Source organism: Triticum aestivum, chromosome 4B, assembly GCF_018294505.1.
Source record: "Triticum aestivum cultivar Chinese Spring chromosome 4B, IWGSC CS RefSeq v2.1, whole genome shotgun sequence".
In the NCBI taxonomy this organism is placed as follows: Eukaryota; Viridiplantae; Streptophyta; class Magnoliopsida; order Poales; family Poaceae; genus Triticum; species Triticum aestivum.
The window spans coordinates 442,374,179-442,387,741 of NC_057804.1; the positions used below are offsets into that span (position 1 = coordinate 442,374,179).

The following is a 13,563-nucleotide window of genomic DNA, read 5'->3' on the forward strand; positions in this document are numbered from 1 at the left end:
TGCTGTGCTGAATAGGCCACACACCGGTGCAATCACTATGGGTAGTGGACTACGAGGTCGAACGAACTTAAGTATCATTCTCCTTCTCTGTGACATGGAAGTTTAGTCCGGTCTAAATTTTGCAAGGAACCAAATGAATCACATGTGCGCAGGCGGAGAGGAGGAGAAAAGCCTTGTCGTTCATTAATGAGGCGACTCGCCTGGCCTGTCCTGGCCCCACGCCACGGCTGCTCCCACCACCCTCGCCCGGAGGCAGCAATGATAGATCCTCCAACCTAGCAGGCACGCAGGCAGGCAGAGAAGAAGGGAAAGAATGACACCGCTACCCAAAGCAGCCAGCCAAGCCACAGCCAACCCCAGTCCTAGCCACTAGCTACAACGAACGAACGCAGACCCAGCCAGCCTTGTGGCTCCGGTTGGACTGGCCGGTACCGTTGCCGCTCCTGATGGGGAACTGCGCCGGCGTGCAGGGGAACGCCGAGATCAACCCGACCTTCAGTGCTCCCAACACCTCAGGTACTCCACTCCACTACGCCTCGCCTCGCCTCGCCTCTTGGTTGGTTGCATCAGCTTTCGAGGCGCCGTTCCGGTCTGAGCTAGATAACTTCGTGTGCTCTGCTTCTCAACTTCATGTGGCTTCTTGGCCCTGTCAATTATTCGGAGTAGGAATGAGCGTTTCTTGATTTTTCTTCTGCTGCACTGTTTGGAACAAGAGTCCAACTTGGGCGGGTTGATTTTGCACGGTTTAGTTTTCCGCTTTGGGCTTCATAGATGGCCAAGGCCAGTAGTGGGCAAAATTGCACGATTTTACCAAGTGTGAGGCGCATATGGTTTTTGCCCAAACAAAACAAGTAGGGCGAATTTTGCTCCCAGAATGGCAGTGGGATTGATATCTTAGCGTGAGTTTTATCAGCGAAGTAACCGCATCTGCTTGCTTTGCAATCCAGGTAACAATTCCAAGAGCAGCAACAGCAGCAATGCGACTGATACCAGCACTTTTGGCAAGAGTTCTTCGTCGTCGGTGCCACCGACTCCTCGGACCGAGAAGGAGATCTTGCAGTCGTCCAACCTCCGCAAGTTCACCTTCAGTGAGCTGAGAAGTTCCACAAGGAACTTCCGGACCGACAGCCTGCTCGGGGAGGGGGGCTTCGGCTCCGTGTTCAAGGGGTGGATCGATGAGCGCACGTTCACGCCCGTCAAGCCCGGTGCCGGGATGATCGTCGCGGTGAAGAAGCTCAAGCTGGACAGTTTCCAGGGGCACAAAGAATGGCTGGTTGGTCACTGACCTTGTTGCACTTCCGTTGTGCCTGTTTGAGCTGAAGGTTTTGTGGTTTTAATTTGTTTCTGCAAAAAAATACCTTGCAGGCTGAGGTCAATTACCTGGGGCAGCTATCACACCCCAATCTTGTGAAGCTCATCGGCTATTGCTTGGAGGACGAGCAGCGGCTTCTCGTCTACGAATTCATGCCCAAGGGTAGCTTGGAGCACCATCTTTTCAGGAGTGAGTTTCTCAAATATTATCTTGTGTGATATGCTCATTGTGCACGAAATGTTCCATTCGTACTGTTGGAAAAGGTTTAGTGACGGTGCAATGGTACTGCAGGAGCTCCACATTTCCAGCCCCTCTCATGGAATTTACGGATGAAGGTTGCTCTTGAGGCTGCCAGGGGACTTGCTTTCCTGCATAGCGATGAAGCTAAAGTTATATACCGTGATTTCAAGACCTCCAATGTTCTTCTTGACTCGGTGGGCATATGCAAATTCAGTCTCTTATCTATACACTAAGTGAAAGTACAATGAGCTCTGGTCTTAAGATTTGTCTTTCTTGTCCTTCTTTGACTGCATACAGGAATATAATGCGAAACTCTCTGATTTTGGCTTGGCAAAAGATGGCCCAAGTGGCGATAAAAGTCATGTTTCTACTAGGGTCATGGGGACTCAAGGATATGCTGCCCCTGAATATCTTGCAACAGGTAATCTTTCTAACATGCCTTACCAGCTATCTGTTACGACCATATTGTTCCTCTACTATTTTCATGCATCTTAGAGTCATGGATGAAAGGGGGCATTCATTGACACTGCTTGAAAAGGGCAAATGAAGTTCTATTCTTTTCTGGAATTATCTTCTTAAGATGGCTGTGGTTCAATGTTCAAGACATCATTGCTGGCAAGTCGCAGTTTCCGTAGTTTCTATTTGATGCAATGCACTGCTAACAGGATTGAACGAAAATAATCTTCGTAGCAAAGACATTGATGCTTCATGGCGTGCATGCCATATCCTTTTTAGAGACATAAGCAACTAACACTAGCGTATCTGTCGGATTCACTTGGTTTTATATGGCATGGTTCTTCGTTGTGCTTGGATGTGCCTTTTATTTAAAGGGGTGTGATTCTCCTACAGTAGTGAGGGTGCATAAAATAATCATTTAGCAGCAAAGTGACTCACCAGGCAAGAGCCACGAAGCAGAGCATGTCTGAACAATCCATTTTAGATTGACGATTGTTGTTTCAGTCATGTGATGCCTATGATTACCAATTTTTTAAAATCTTAAAAGATTTGTTGGGGGGTGATGTATGACACCCTGTAAAAGGCAAACCACTTGCTAGTTGAAAACTTGAACCGGTACTTTATGCTTTCCAGACCTTTGGTTAGTGGAAGAAGGATGACTAGATACTCAGCTGGTTAGTTAAACACTTAACACTACGTCTTGGTTCCACGTTCAAGTTAGCACACAAATTCCTCTGATCACTATAAATTTGCCCCATCTTGTTCTATAATCCAATAAAAAGTCGATGATGATTTACTCACGTACAACTGACTGGCTAGTTAATACTCCCTCCGTCCGAAATTACTTGTCGCTAAAATAGTTATCAATCATGATTTGGGACAGAGGTAGTATCAATGATGTTTTGCATGTGTATGACTCATCTTGGGTAGTTAGGCTAGTCATAGTGGGAGTAACTTAGGTAGTAACATAACACATTTCAAGATAATTTTGCTTATGTGGCATGGAGTTAATGAGGAGAGAGATGCTTGTGGAGTAACATAATATATTACTGTAACATAACACACCCTGAGGTAAAATAAGTCTATAGCTTAATTAATGAAGGTTTGCATGTTATCATCCATATGTTACTACCCATTATAAAGGTAGTAACATAGACTAGTAACATGCATATGTTACTAGTCTATGTTACTCCCCACTATGACCAGTCTTAACAGTTACATCTTCAATGCACTAATCTCAGCACACAAATTATTTCTTGTTCCTATAATTAAATTGCCTCATCTTAGTTAAACACTTAACACTACATCTTGGTTCCACATTCAAGTTAGCACACAAATTCCTCTGATCACTATAAATTGCCCCATCTTGTTCTCTAATCCGATATGCACATGCTGTAGTGGTAAAAAGTCAATGACGATTTGTATGACTGATTATGGCTAGTTAATAGTTCTCAATGATGATTTGCATGTGTACTGATTTTGGCTAGTTAATAGTTACATCTTCGATGCACTCACACAAATTCTTCTGATCGCTATAATTAAATTGCCTCATGTTGTTCTTTACTCTAATTTGTGCACATGTTGTAATGGTTAAAGTCAATGATGGTTTGCATGCATCTGACTGGCAAAAACTTACATGATTTTCCTCCATATTATATGCAGGCCACTTGACCACGAAGAGCGATGTCTACACCTATGGTGTTGTTCTTCTAGAGTTGCTGACCGGGCAACGTGCTCTGGACAAGAACCGCCCGCCTGGACAGCATAACCTGGTGGAGTGGGCAAGACCTTACATCAACAGCAAGAGGAGGGTCATCCATGTCCTGGACCCACGATTGGGGTCGCAATATTCGCTCCCCGCGGCGCAGAAGGCGGCAGCGCTTGCGATGCAATGCCTGTCGATGGACGTCCGGTGCAGGCCGGACATGGATCAGGTCGTGACCGCGCTGGAAAAGCTTCCGGCGGTGAAGAAAACATACAAGTAGGGGAGGGTTGCTGGTTCCATGTGTCCTCCTTAACCTCTCTGGAGCATCACCTACTCCTTGTAAGCAACACTTCAGGGAGTAGAGACAGTGAAGAGCTGCCGGACTTGAGGCGAAGACTAGCCTTTGAATCTGTCAAGAGAATGTAGAATATATATCGCCATGTGTACAGCTAGCTGGTAGCCTGTTACTTTGCTGTCAGCCTGACGCCTGTTTTATATATTTGCAGTACATCGGCTTTGTAAAACAAGTTGGGAAACAGTTTTGTGTCTTGGTCTTGAAGCATTCTCAGTCAGTGCTTGCTAATGCCGAGAGCCATGTCAGAGAAACTCTTACTCTGCACGAGAAATGGAAGAAATTAAGTTGTTAGTTTGTCGCCTTAGTGTGTACTCCCTCCGTCCGCGAATAAGTGTACATCTAGCTTTTGTTCTAACTCAAAGTTTTGAAACTTTGACCAACTTTATAGGTAAAAGTAGCACCATTTATGACACAAAATTAGTATCACTAGATTCTTTTTGAAATGTATTTTCATAATATACCAATTTGATGTCATATAAACCTACTACTCTTTTCTAACAAGTTGGTCAAAATTATAAAATTTTGACTTAGTAAAAATGGTAGAAGTACACTTATTCGCGGACGGAGGGAGTAGATGCACCCCCAGTTTCTATCATTCGAAACCATAAAAAATACCAGAACCAGAAACAAAGATCAGTATGTGTGAATAAAAGGCGTCCTTTATAAAAAAAAGGAATGTTCACATTGCTTTGACGATAATATTTCATTGCAAGACATGAGTTGACAGCAGATAAGCCATATGATATAAGCATAGAAACCCAAAGCCTAGCCAAACAACACCCACACAGTGCTCCCTTTTTCCTCTACACTGGTGAGGTTGCAAAGCACAAACAGCTACATGCGCAAGAGTTGAGAATTGGAGAATTTTAGGCGATCTACTGAAGAAAATGATCAGCCCTGGAGAAAATAGTACATAATCGCAAAACAGGTTTTACAGGTGTTTACATTCAAAGGAGGCTGGAACTAAGCTTCTAAAGAAATTTACTGTAAGCTTTCCACGGAGGATAAGACCAGGTGAAGTGAGGCCAAAATGGCTGACTGTTCAATCAAGCCATCTTTAGAATCTGCGCCCGCCAGAGTTATAAGCACGACCGCCAGGGTATTGATGACCACGGTGCTCAAAACCATGATCGCGGCCTTGGCCCCCACCATGGAACTCTGGGTAATCTGGCCGCTCCCCAAAGGTTTCATACTGACCAGATGCATAACCCCGATGAGCCTCTCCATAAGAACCTCCAGAGGGAGCAGCAGCAGGAGGCGTGGCTGCAGCTGTTGGAGGATAGCCACGTGGTTCCCTAGGCACCACATTATTTGCATAATTGCTTATGGTGGCCTTTTGGTATTGCTGCTGGCGTTCCAGAGACTCTTTGCGCAGGAATTCTTCTCGATAAGCCGTCTGGCGAGCTCGAAGTGCCAATAGTTTCTCATGGTACTGTGCATTTATTTCGTTCAATCTCTGCACACAGACATGAGAAACATGTAAAACGGCGGTTGTCTGATATTAATAACAGTGTATGCTGCTAGTTCTAATGAAATCAACTCTATGCACCAGCGACAGAGTGCTGCAGCATTATCCACAACATGATGTCCAATCTAACTTTGGCATGCTGTAATTGGGGCAAGATTGACAAGTATGATTGTAGTTGAGGCAAGATTACTGCAACAAGTTCCATTGTTTAGATGTTTAAAAGTTGCCATAGGGAAGGCATATAAAAGATGATTTAAAAGTTGCCATAGGAAAGGCATATAAGAGGATCCACCATAAGTTGCGGGGCGTGCACTATGATAAATCTAGGCACACTATGGGCATCTCCACGCCGTCGCCCAAATCAGCCGCACTATCCGTCCGCAGATGGAGACACGCATACGGGAGGCGGCCATCCAACCGTGTGCCCTAAACGTCCACACGCATTTAATAACAAACTTGAATCAAACGGACGAATTTCATGGAAACCGAACGAACTTCTTCCAAACCGGATAAAAGTTGGATATAATTTACATAAACCGGACGATATTTTGTCTGTACAACTAAAATTTTAAAAACCTAAACTAAACTACATGAGGTACCGGACGGTGACCTCGTACGCATGGCCGCCCTAACCGGCTAGGCCGCCGTCACCATCCGCTCCATCGCCGCTGCCATGGAGAAGCGGAGAGGAGTGGAGAGGGTTTGCAGAGAGGAGCGGAGAGGGTTTGCGGTGACGAGGGCACCGAAACACTGCTTAAATAGGCCGGGCAGGCGGAGTGACACCGCTTCAATGTCGTCCAGTGGCCGGACTAGGCTTCTCAGGCCACGTCCGCATTGAACCAGCGCCACTCTCCCGTCTGGTCACGTCACTCTGACCAGAATCAAGGCCATCGAGTCACCTCTGCTCTGTAGCTGACTGGCATCAATGTCGTCGAGTTGCATCCGCTCTGGAGCGGCTGACCAACATCAATGCGCGGGCGAAGTTTCAATCGCGCGGGAGACGGTTTGGTGGGACCGCTTGTCCGACGCGTGCGTGGCACGAGTCCGGACGCCCGTAACCCTCCCCCAGGTTTGGTGCCGGTTTGCGGGAATTCGGGCGTGCGGACTCGCCCAGGTACGTTTGCGGCACAACGTTGGATGGCAAAAAACGTCCGGATGCATTGGTCCGGACGTTTGCGGGCATATAAGGGCACAGCATTGGAGATGCCCTAATAGAGTAAACCAATGGAAACATGAATAAGCTATAGATGCGCAAGGGGGGAGATCCCCATTTCAATATCTAATTATTACTAAGTTTTTCTTGGTATTAAATCTTATATTGGTTTCTAGAGCTTGCATGTTCTCTGCAATTACATTGCAAGATGAGGGTTGTCCATGTCAGATGACTAATATGGATTAATGTGGATGTGTACTGGTATTGGCATGCAAAATGAGAATGTACATACAAACTGACAAGTCTATGCACATAACTGAGAACAAGGGGAGAAGACATCTATAGTTTCTATCTGTTTCCCAACATCTACCTGTGCGATTGTTACTCAAAAGGCTAATCATACCATGATTGGCTAACAGGACCAAACAGAAACTCAATAAGCAAAAGGCATATGATATTAAATCCTCTCATGAAATGGATAAGTACTTCCTGTCAATAGTAGGACATATCAATGACTGATATCAGGAAGGTAAAAAACGATATGCAAGTCCAGTTAATCTACATGTAGGAAAGACAAGCCAGAATCATGCAATACTATTTGAACATACCTCCCTGTGCCTAGTATTTTCAGCATCCTCTGCATCATTTAGTTCCTTGGATAGGACCACGATGTCTTCACGAAAACTCTGCTCTAGACTTTCAAATGTACGAGGAAGATTATACTCATCGTGCCTTGCTTCAATCTTATCGGTACGAGGCTGGTCCCTCGATTCCTTTCTTGGTTGCTTTTCTAGACCAACCTTCATATCAGATTGTTGTCCATCATAGAAGGATCGTTTACCCTCAGCACTTTGACCTAAATCAGGATCGGTCAGTTCAGAAGCACAGAAGTGTAACCAAGATGCAAAACATAACATTTTCTAGCATATTCTCACACATACTACCAGTTTACCATGCTAGCTACACAACCACTAATATGTCCAAAGTTTCTCGGAAAAAATGCTAATCTGTCCAAAGTGTAGGGAGCATATGTAAACTAGTTATACCACCAAAAAGGTTGACATCTTGGACTTTTCAACAGATGAAGCAAGTTATTCCAAAATGAAACAGGTGCGTGGGCACACACACGCATACAGCAGACATGAAACTAACTAGTGGTAGTACATACTACATACCCTCGTTATATGCATATGGTGAAATCTGATTCGGGATATTCGGTCCACCTCTGTCCCATTGGCTCTGTCTCACCTTCTGGGTGGTATACTGGTTCTCCCCAGCAGCTTGCCCAGGATCTCTTCCAGGGTAACTATTATCAGGGAGTTGTTGAACCCTTTGCTGAGCCTGGTAGTGATGCAACTGGGAAGAGGCCATGGAATTGATGTTAGGATCCCCGTATTGCCCCTGTCCCTGTCCCTGTCGCCTCATTCTAACCTGAATGTGCAAGATACAAAAGCAACAACGTTGGTAACAAATTGTGAAAATTATTTTAAGATTGAACAGCCAAATTACCAATCTAGGCCAAATGAATGCATCATCAGGTAAGGTTTTGCCATGCCAAACTAACTAACATTCAAAGAGATCAAAGCTACCATATCATGATTCCGTAACAAAGTTTACACACAGGCATGCAACTTTATCACACAAACAAAATCAGCAAATACTAGTACCACAATAAGGCTTAAACCTATATTAACATTATCGTCATGAACAAACACCATCAAACCGGCAACACAGGGCGCAAATTTCCGAGTGTAATAAGCTTCTCGGTGCCACAGATCTCGGCGCTGTTCCCAGCTTTCACTCGAGAGCACCGAAGGAACAGACCGCTGCTAGCAGTTGAGAACGGGGACATGATTACGAACGGTCCAGTGAGCTGCGACAGCATCCGAGTCTCAGTCCCGCACCACCAAAAAGAAATTTAATTTAGCAGCCACGCTAGGTCGAGAAACCCTAATTTCGCGGCGATCAGATACACGCGCAGGCGCAGCACCGGAGGTCGCCTGATTCCCCCGTCTACTAGGGTGGGCGGATAAAAAGAAAGAGAAAGGAGACCTAAGAAAGCCGGCATAACAAAAGAGCCCGCCTTGCGGCTTACCTTGGCAGCGGCAGCGGCGATAGAGGAGGCCCCGAAGGCGGTGGCGGTGACGCTCACGGCGGCGTGAGAGATGGTGGGTGTGGGGTGGGGGGCGGTGGGGAGCCGGGCCGGGAGCCAGGCAAGCGCACGCTGTGGCGGCCCAATCCCCAATGTGGGGTGCTCGAGCTCCACTTCTCGCGTCGAGAGGAGCCCAGATGGGCCGGCCCATCTTGAAAAGTGTTGAACAAGTATTTGAAAAAAAATGTTGATCATGTGTATAAGAATGTATAGAATGAAAAATAATGGAGAATAAAAAAGAAACCAAACAACAAATGGAGAAGAAAAAATAAAAGAAAAAATGATGGAACAACATAAAAAAATGAAAAAAAGAAACAAAAGAAAAAAATACGTAGAAAAGCAAGAAAGAAAAACATCAAAGAAAAAAAAAAGGAACATGTGTAAAAGTCGACTCTTTCACTTCTAATAGGTCATAGCTTACACATTGCACGTAAACTCGAGCCTACCCCATGACGATCGAGACCAGGCGGGCGCCAGACGGCGCCTGATACGTCCATTTTGCATCATGCTTTTATATCAATATTTATTGCATTATGGGATGTTATTACACATTATATCTCAATACTTATGGCTATTCTCTCTTATTTTACAAGGTTTACCATGAAGAGGGGTAATGCCGGCAGCTGAAATTCTGGCTGGAAAAAGAGCAAACATTGGAAACATATTCTACACAGCTCCAAAAGTCCTCAAACTCCATGAAACATCCTTTTGGAATTAATAAGAATTTTTTAGCGAAAGAAATACACCGGGGGGCCCACACCCTGTCCAGGAGAGTGGAGGGCGCCCCCCCCCCCTACGGGGCGCGCCCCCTATCTCCTGGGCCCCCTGGTGGGCCTCCGGTGTCCATCTTTTGCTATATCAGAGATTTTACCCTAGAAAAAGTCATGGGCAAGCTTACGGGACGAAACTCCGCCGCCATGAGGCGGAACCAATCTAGGCTCTGGCAGAGCTGTTCTGCCGGGGACACTTCCCTCTGGGAGGGGGCAATCATCACCAACGATCCTCTCATCGAGAGGGGGTCAATCTCCATCAACATCTTCACCAGCACCATCTCCTCTCAAAACCCTAGTTCATCTCTTGTATCCAATCTTGTATTAAAACCACAAGTTGGTACATGTGGGTTGCTAGTAGTGTTGATTACTCCTTGTAGTTGATGCTAATTGGTTTACTTGGTGGAAGATCATATGTTCAGATCCTTTATGCATATTATTACTCCTCTGATTGTGAACATGAATATGCTTTGTGAGTAGTTATGTTTGTTCCTGAGGACATGGGTGAAGTCTTGCTATTAGTAGTCATGTGAATTTGGTATTCGTTCGATATTTTGATGAGATGTATGTTGTCTTTTCCTCTAGTGGTGTTATGTGAACGTCGACTACATGACACTTCACCATTATTTGGGCCTAGAGGAAGGCATTGGGAAGTAATAAGTAGATGATGGGTTGCTAGAGTGACAGAAGCTTAAACCCTATTTTATGCGTTGCTTCGTTAGGGCTGATATGGATCCATATGTTTAATGTTGTGGTTAGGTTTACCTTAATACTTCTTTTGTAGTTGCGGACGCTTGCAATAGGGGTTAATCATAAGTGGGATGCTTGTCCAGTAAGGGCAGTACCCAAGTACCGGTCCACCCACATATCAAATTATCAAAGTACCGAACACGAATCATATGAACGTGATGAAAACTAGCTTGACGATAATTCCCATGTGTCCTCGGGAGCTCCTTTCTCATTATTAGAAATTGTCCATGCTTATCCTTTGCTACATAAAGGATTGGGCCACCTTGCTGCACTTTGTTTACTTTATTTACTTGTTACTCGTTATCATTTATCTTATCACAAAACTATCTATCACCTACAATTTTAGTGCTTGCAGAGAAAACCTTACTAAAAACCGCTTATCATTTCCTTCTGCTCCTCGTTGGGTTCGACACTCTTACTTATAGAAAGGACTACGATTGATCCCCTACACTTGTGGGTCATCAAGACTCTTTTCTGGCGCCATTGCCGGGGAGTGTAGCGCTTTTGGTGAGTGGAACTTGGTAAGGAAACATTTATATAGCGTGCTGAAATTTTCTGTTACTTGTCACTATGGAAACTAATCCTTTGAGAGGCTTGTGTGGGGTATCTTCACCCCAACCAGAAGAGCAAAGAGTTTCTCCTCAACCGACTGAACTTTATGAAAATATTTACTTTGAGATTCCTTCGGGTATGATAGAAAAACTGCTAGCTAATCCATTTGCAGGAGATGGAACATTGCATCCCGATTTATACCTTATCTTTGTGGATGAAGTTTGTGGATTATTTAAGCTTGCAGGTATTCCCGATGATGTTGTCAAAAGGAAGGTCTTCCCTTTATCTTTGAAGGGAGATGCATTGACATGGTATAGGCTATGTGATGATACATGATCTTGGAATTATAAGCGATTGAAGTTGGAATTTCACCAGAAGTTCTATCATATGCATCTTGTTCATCATGATCGTAATTACATATATAATTTCTGGCCTCGCGAAGGAGAAAGCATCGCTCCAGCTTGGAGGAGGCTTAAGTCAATGTTATATTCATGCCCCAATCATGAGCTCTCTCGGGAAATGATTATTCAGAACTTTTATGCTCGGCTTTCTCTTGATAATCGCAACCTACTCGATACTTCCTGTGCTGGTTCTTATATGCTGAAGACTATTGATTTCAAATGGGACTTATTGGAAATAATTAAACGCAACTCTAAAGATTGGGGTTCCGATGATGGTAAGGAGTCAGGTATGACACCCAAGTTCGATTGTGTTAAATCTTTTATGGATACCGATGCTTTCCGTGGATTTAGTGCTAAGTATGGACTTGACTCTGAGATAGTAGCTTCTTTCTATGAATCTTTTGCTACTCACGTTGATCTCTGAGGGAGTCCTGGACTAGGGGGTGTCCGGATAGCCGAACTATCATCATTGGCCGGACTCCAAGACTATGAAGATACAAGATTGAAGACTTCGTCCCGTGTCCGGAGGGGACTTTCCTTGGCATGGAAGGCAAGCTTGGCAATACGGATATGTAGATCTCTACCATTGTAACCGACTCTGTGTAACCCTAGCCCTCTCCGTGTCTATATAAACCGGAGGGTTTTAGTCCGTAGGACGAACAACAATCATATCATAGGCTAGCTTCTAGGGTTTAGCCTCCTTGATCTCGTGGTAGATCTACTCTTGTACTACCCATATCATCAATATTAATCAAGCAGGAGTAGGGTTTTACCTCCATCGAGAGGGCCCGAACCTGGGTAAAAACATCGTGTCCCTTGTCTCTTGTTACCATCCGCCTAGATGCACAGTTCGGGACCCCCTACCCGAGATCCGCCGGTTTTGACACCGACATTGGTGCTTTCATTGAGAGTTCCTCTCTGCCGTCGCAATCAGGAAGGATGCCTCGTCCCGTCTTTAAAGACGGCACCATTGCCAAAAGAGCTTTGGTCACCGACCAAACTATCCGGCTAGGCGGTTTTCTTATGACCGCCTATTCGGCCGCCTCGCCGACGATGACCTCTCGGGTCATCAAAAGCGATCTTCACGTCAACTCGGAATTTGCCGAGCAGCTAGATCCGATGGGGCTCTCCTCCTTAAACGAGCTCTTGGATCGCATCGCCGCCCTAGGAGTCGCTACAGACTATGATCAGATTGGGCTTAAAACCGATCTGAGAGAGATCAACTCTCCCCAGGCTTCCCACCATGTTGCTGTGGTGGAAGAACAGCACGGCGACTCTTCTCCTACATTAAGGACAAGTTATGTCCGAATTCCCGACCCCTCCATGCCGGATTCCCGCGGAGGGAAGGACGTCAACCGAGAACTGAACCTAAAGTCAGGCAGCGAGCCAGATTTGTCGGACAACGTCCAACTACCCAAGCTTCCAAGTTCGGAAACTTTTCGGCCCTTGAATCTTAGATTGGACGGGGTTCCGAATTTAATTCCACCCGCCCACCCAAACACAAGCAATCTATCTCGAATCCGGCAAGAGCCCGCTGAAACAGTACATCATTACTGGGCCAGATTCCTCCTGGTTATGGACAGGATAAAGGACTGCCGTGAGGAAAGCGCAATCTCAATCTTATGCAACAATTGCACGGACAAGGGAATCATGAACGCCATAAGTCGTCGTGAAATTACACGCTTCTCTGACTTGGCATCCATAGTACGAAAGTACTGTGCGATGGAGAGTGCCTGGAAAACTGAAACCAAATTTTGGGACAATCCGGCTCCGAACACAACCCTAGTCCGAAATAAAAAGGTGCATCATATTCAAGCACCTGGGTTAAAAACCAAAAAGCAAAAAAACCCTAAAGGGCACGGAACCGTACTGGAGGGATGGCTCAGCGGACCCTGCAAAATTCATAGTACAGAGGGCACCACTCCAACACATAGCCTTCGAGCATGTTGGATACTACGGCAGGTGGCTAAAAGTGGCGAAGAGCTTCTAGCCCCAGAGAACCAGCCTAGTAGTACCAGTACGGTATTAACAGTCTTCGAGACTTTCGCATCAAATAATATGCGGAAACGAACACTCCGCAGCCTCGCCGAAGTCTACCAAGTAGCAACAATAAATCCATGGAGCGACACGGCTATTACCTTTAACGCCAATGACGAACCTAAATTCCGAACAGCCTGAGCACCAGCCGCATTGGTCCTCAGTCCAATAGTGGACGACTTTTGCCTTACTAAGGTACTCATGGATGGCGA

The 13,563-nt window shown here is 45.4% G+C and overlaps 2 protein-coding genes across 2 annotated transcripts; one reads left to right on the forward strand and one right to left on the reverse strand.

The window, feature by feature from the left end:
• Positions 1 to 214: 214 nt before the first annotated feature.
• On the forward strand, positions 215 to 4,359 carry LOC123092601 (receptor-like cytoplasmic kinase 176). Its single transcript, XM_044514402.1, has 6 exons — positions 215 to 516; positions 948 to 1,273; positions 1,366 to 1,501; positions 1,604 to 1,746; positions 1,850 to 1,973; positions 3,671 to 4,359. The coding sequence occupies exons 1-6, from the start codon at positions 447 to 449 to the stop codon at positions 3,991 to 3,993; spliced, it is 1,122 nt and encodes a 373-aa protein (XP_044370337.1). The 5' UTR covers positions 215 to 446; the 3' UTR covers positions 3,994 to 4,359.
• Positions 4,360 to 4,711: 352 nt separating this feature from the next.
• On the reverse strand, positions 4,712 to 8,919 carry LOC123092602 (uncharacterized). The gene is made up of 4 exons (XM_044514403.1): positions 8,785 to 8,919; positions 7,865 to 8,120; positions 7,298 to 7,545; positions 4,712 to 5,524 (listed from the first exon to the last, which is right to left on the reverse strand). Exons 2-4 carry the CDS (start codon positions 8,112 to 8,114, stop codon positions 5,126 to 5,128), a joined length of 897 nt encoding a protein of 298 aa, XP_044370338.1. The 5' UTR covers positions 8,115 to 8,120; positions 8,785 to 8,919; the 3' UTR covers positions 4,712 to 5,125.
• Between the last annotated feature and the right edge of the window lie 4,644 nt (positions 8,920 to 13,563).

What these genes read in the sequence shown, in the direction of transcription:
- LOC123092601 (XM_044514402.1), top strand. Translation starts at nt 447, where the DNA reads ATGGGGAACTGCGCCGGCGTGCAGGGGAACGCCGAGATCAACCCGACC. An exon ending in AGGGGCACAAAGAATGGCTG is followed by an intron (nt 1,274 to 1,365) that starts GTTGGTCACTGA and finishes AATACCTTGCAG; the next exon opens with GCTGAGGTCAATTACCTGGG. An exon ending in CCCTGAATATCTTGCAACAG is followed by an intron (nt 1,974 to 3,670) that starts GTAATCTTTCTA and finishes TATTATATGCAG; the next exon opens with GCCACTTGACCACGAAGAGC.
- LOC123092602 (XM_044514403.1), bottom strand. Translation starts at nt 8,114, where the DNA reads ATGAGGCGACAGGGACAGGGACAGGGGCAATACGGGGATCCTAACATC. An exon ending in ACCATATGCATATAACGAGG is followed by an intron (nt 7,546 to 7,864) that starts GTATGTAGTATG and finishes ATCCTGATTTAG; the next exon opens with GTCAAAGTGCTGAGGGTAAA. An exon ending in AAAATACTAGGCACAGGGAG is followed by an intron (nt 5,525 to 7,297) that starts GTATGTTCAAAT and finishes GTCTGTGTGCAG; the next exon opens with AGATTGAACGAAATAAATGC.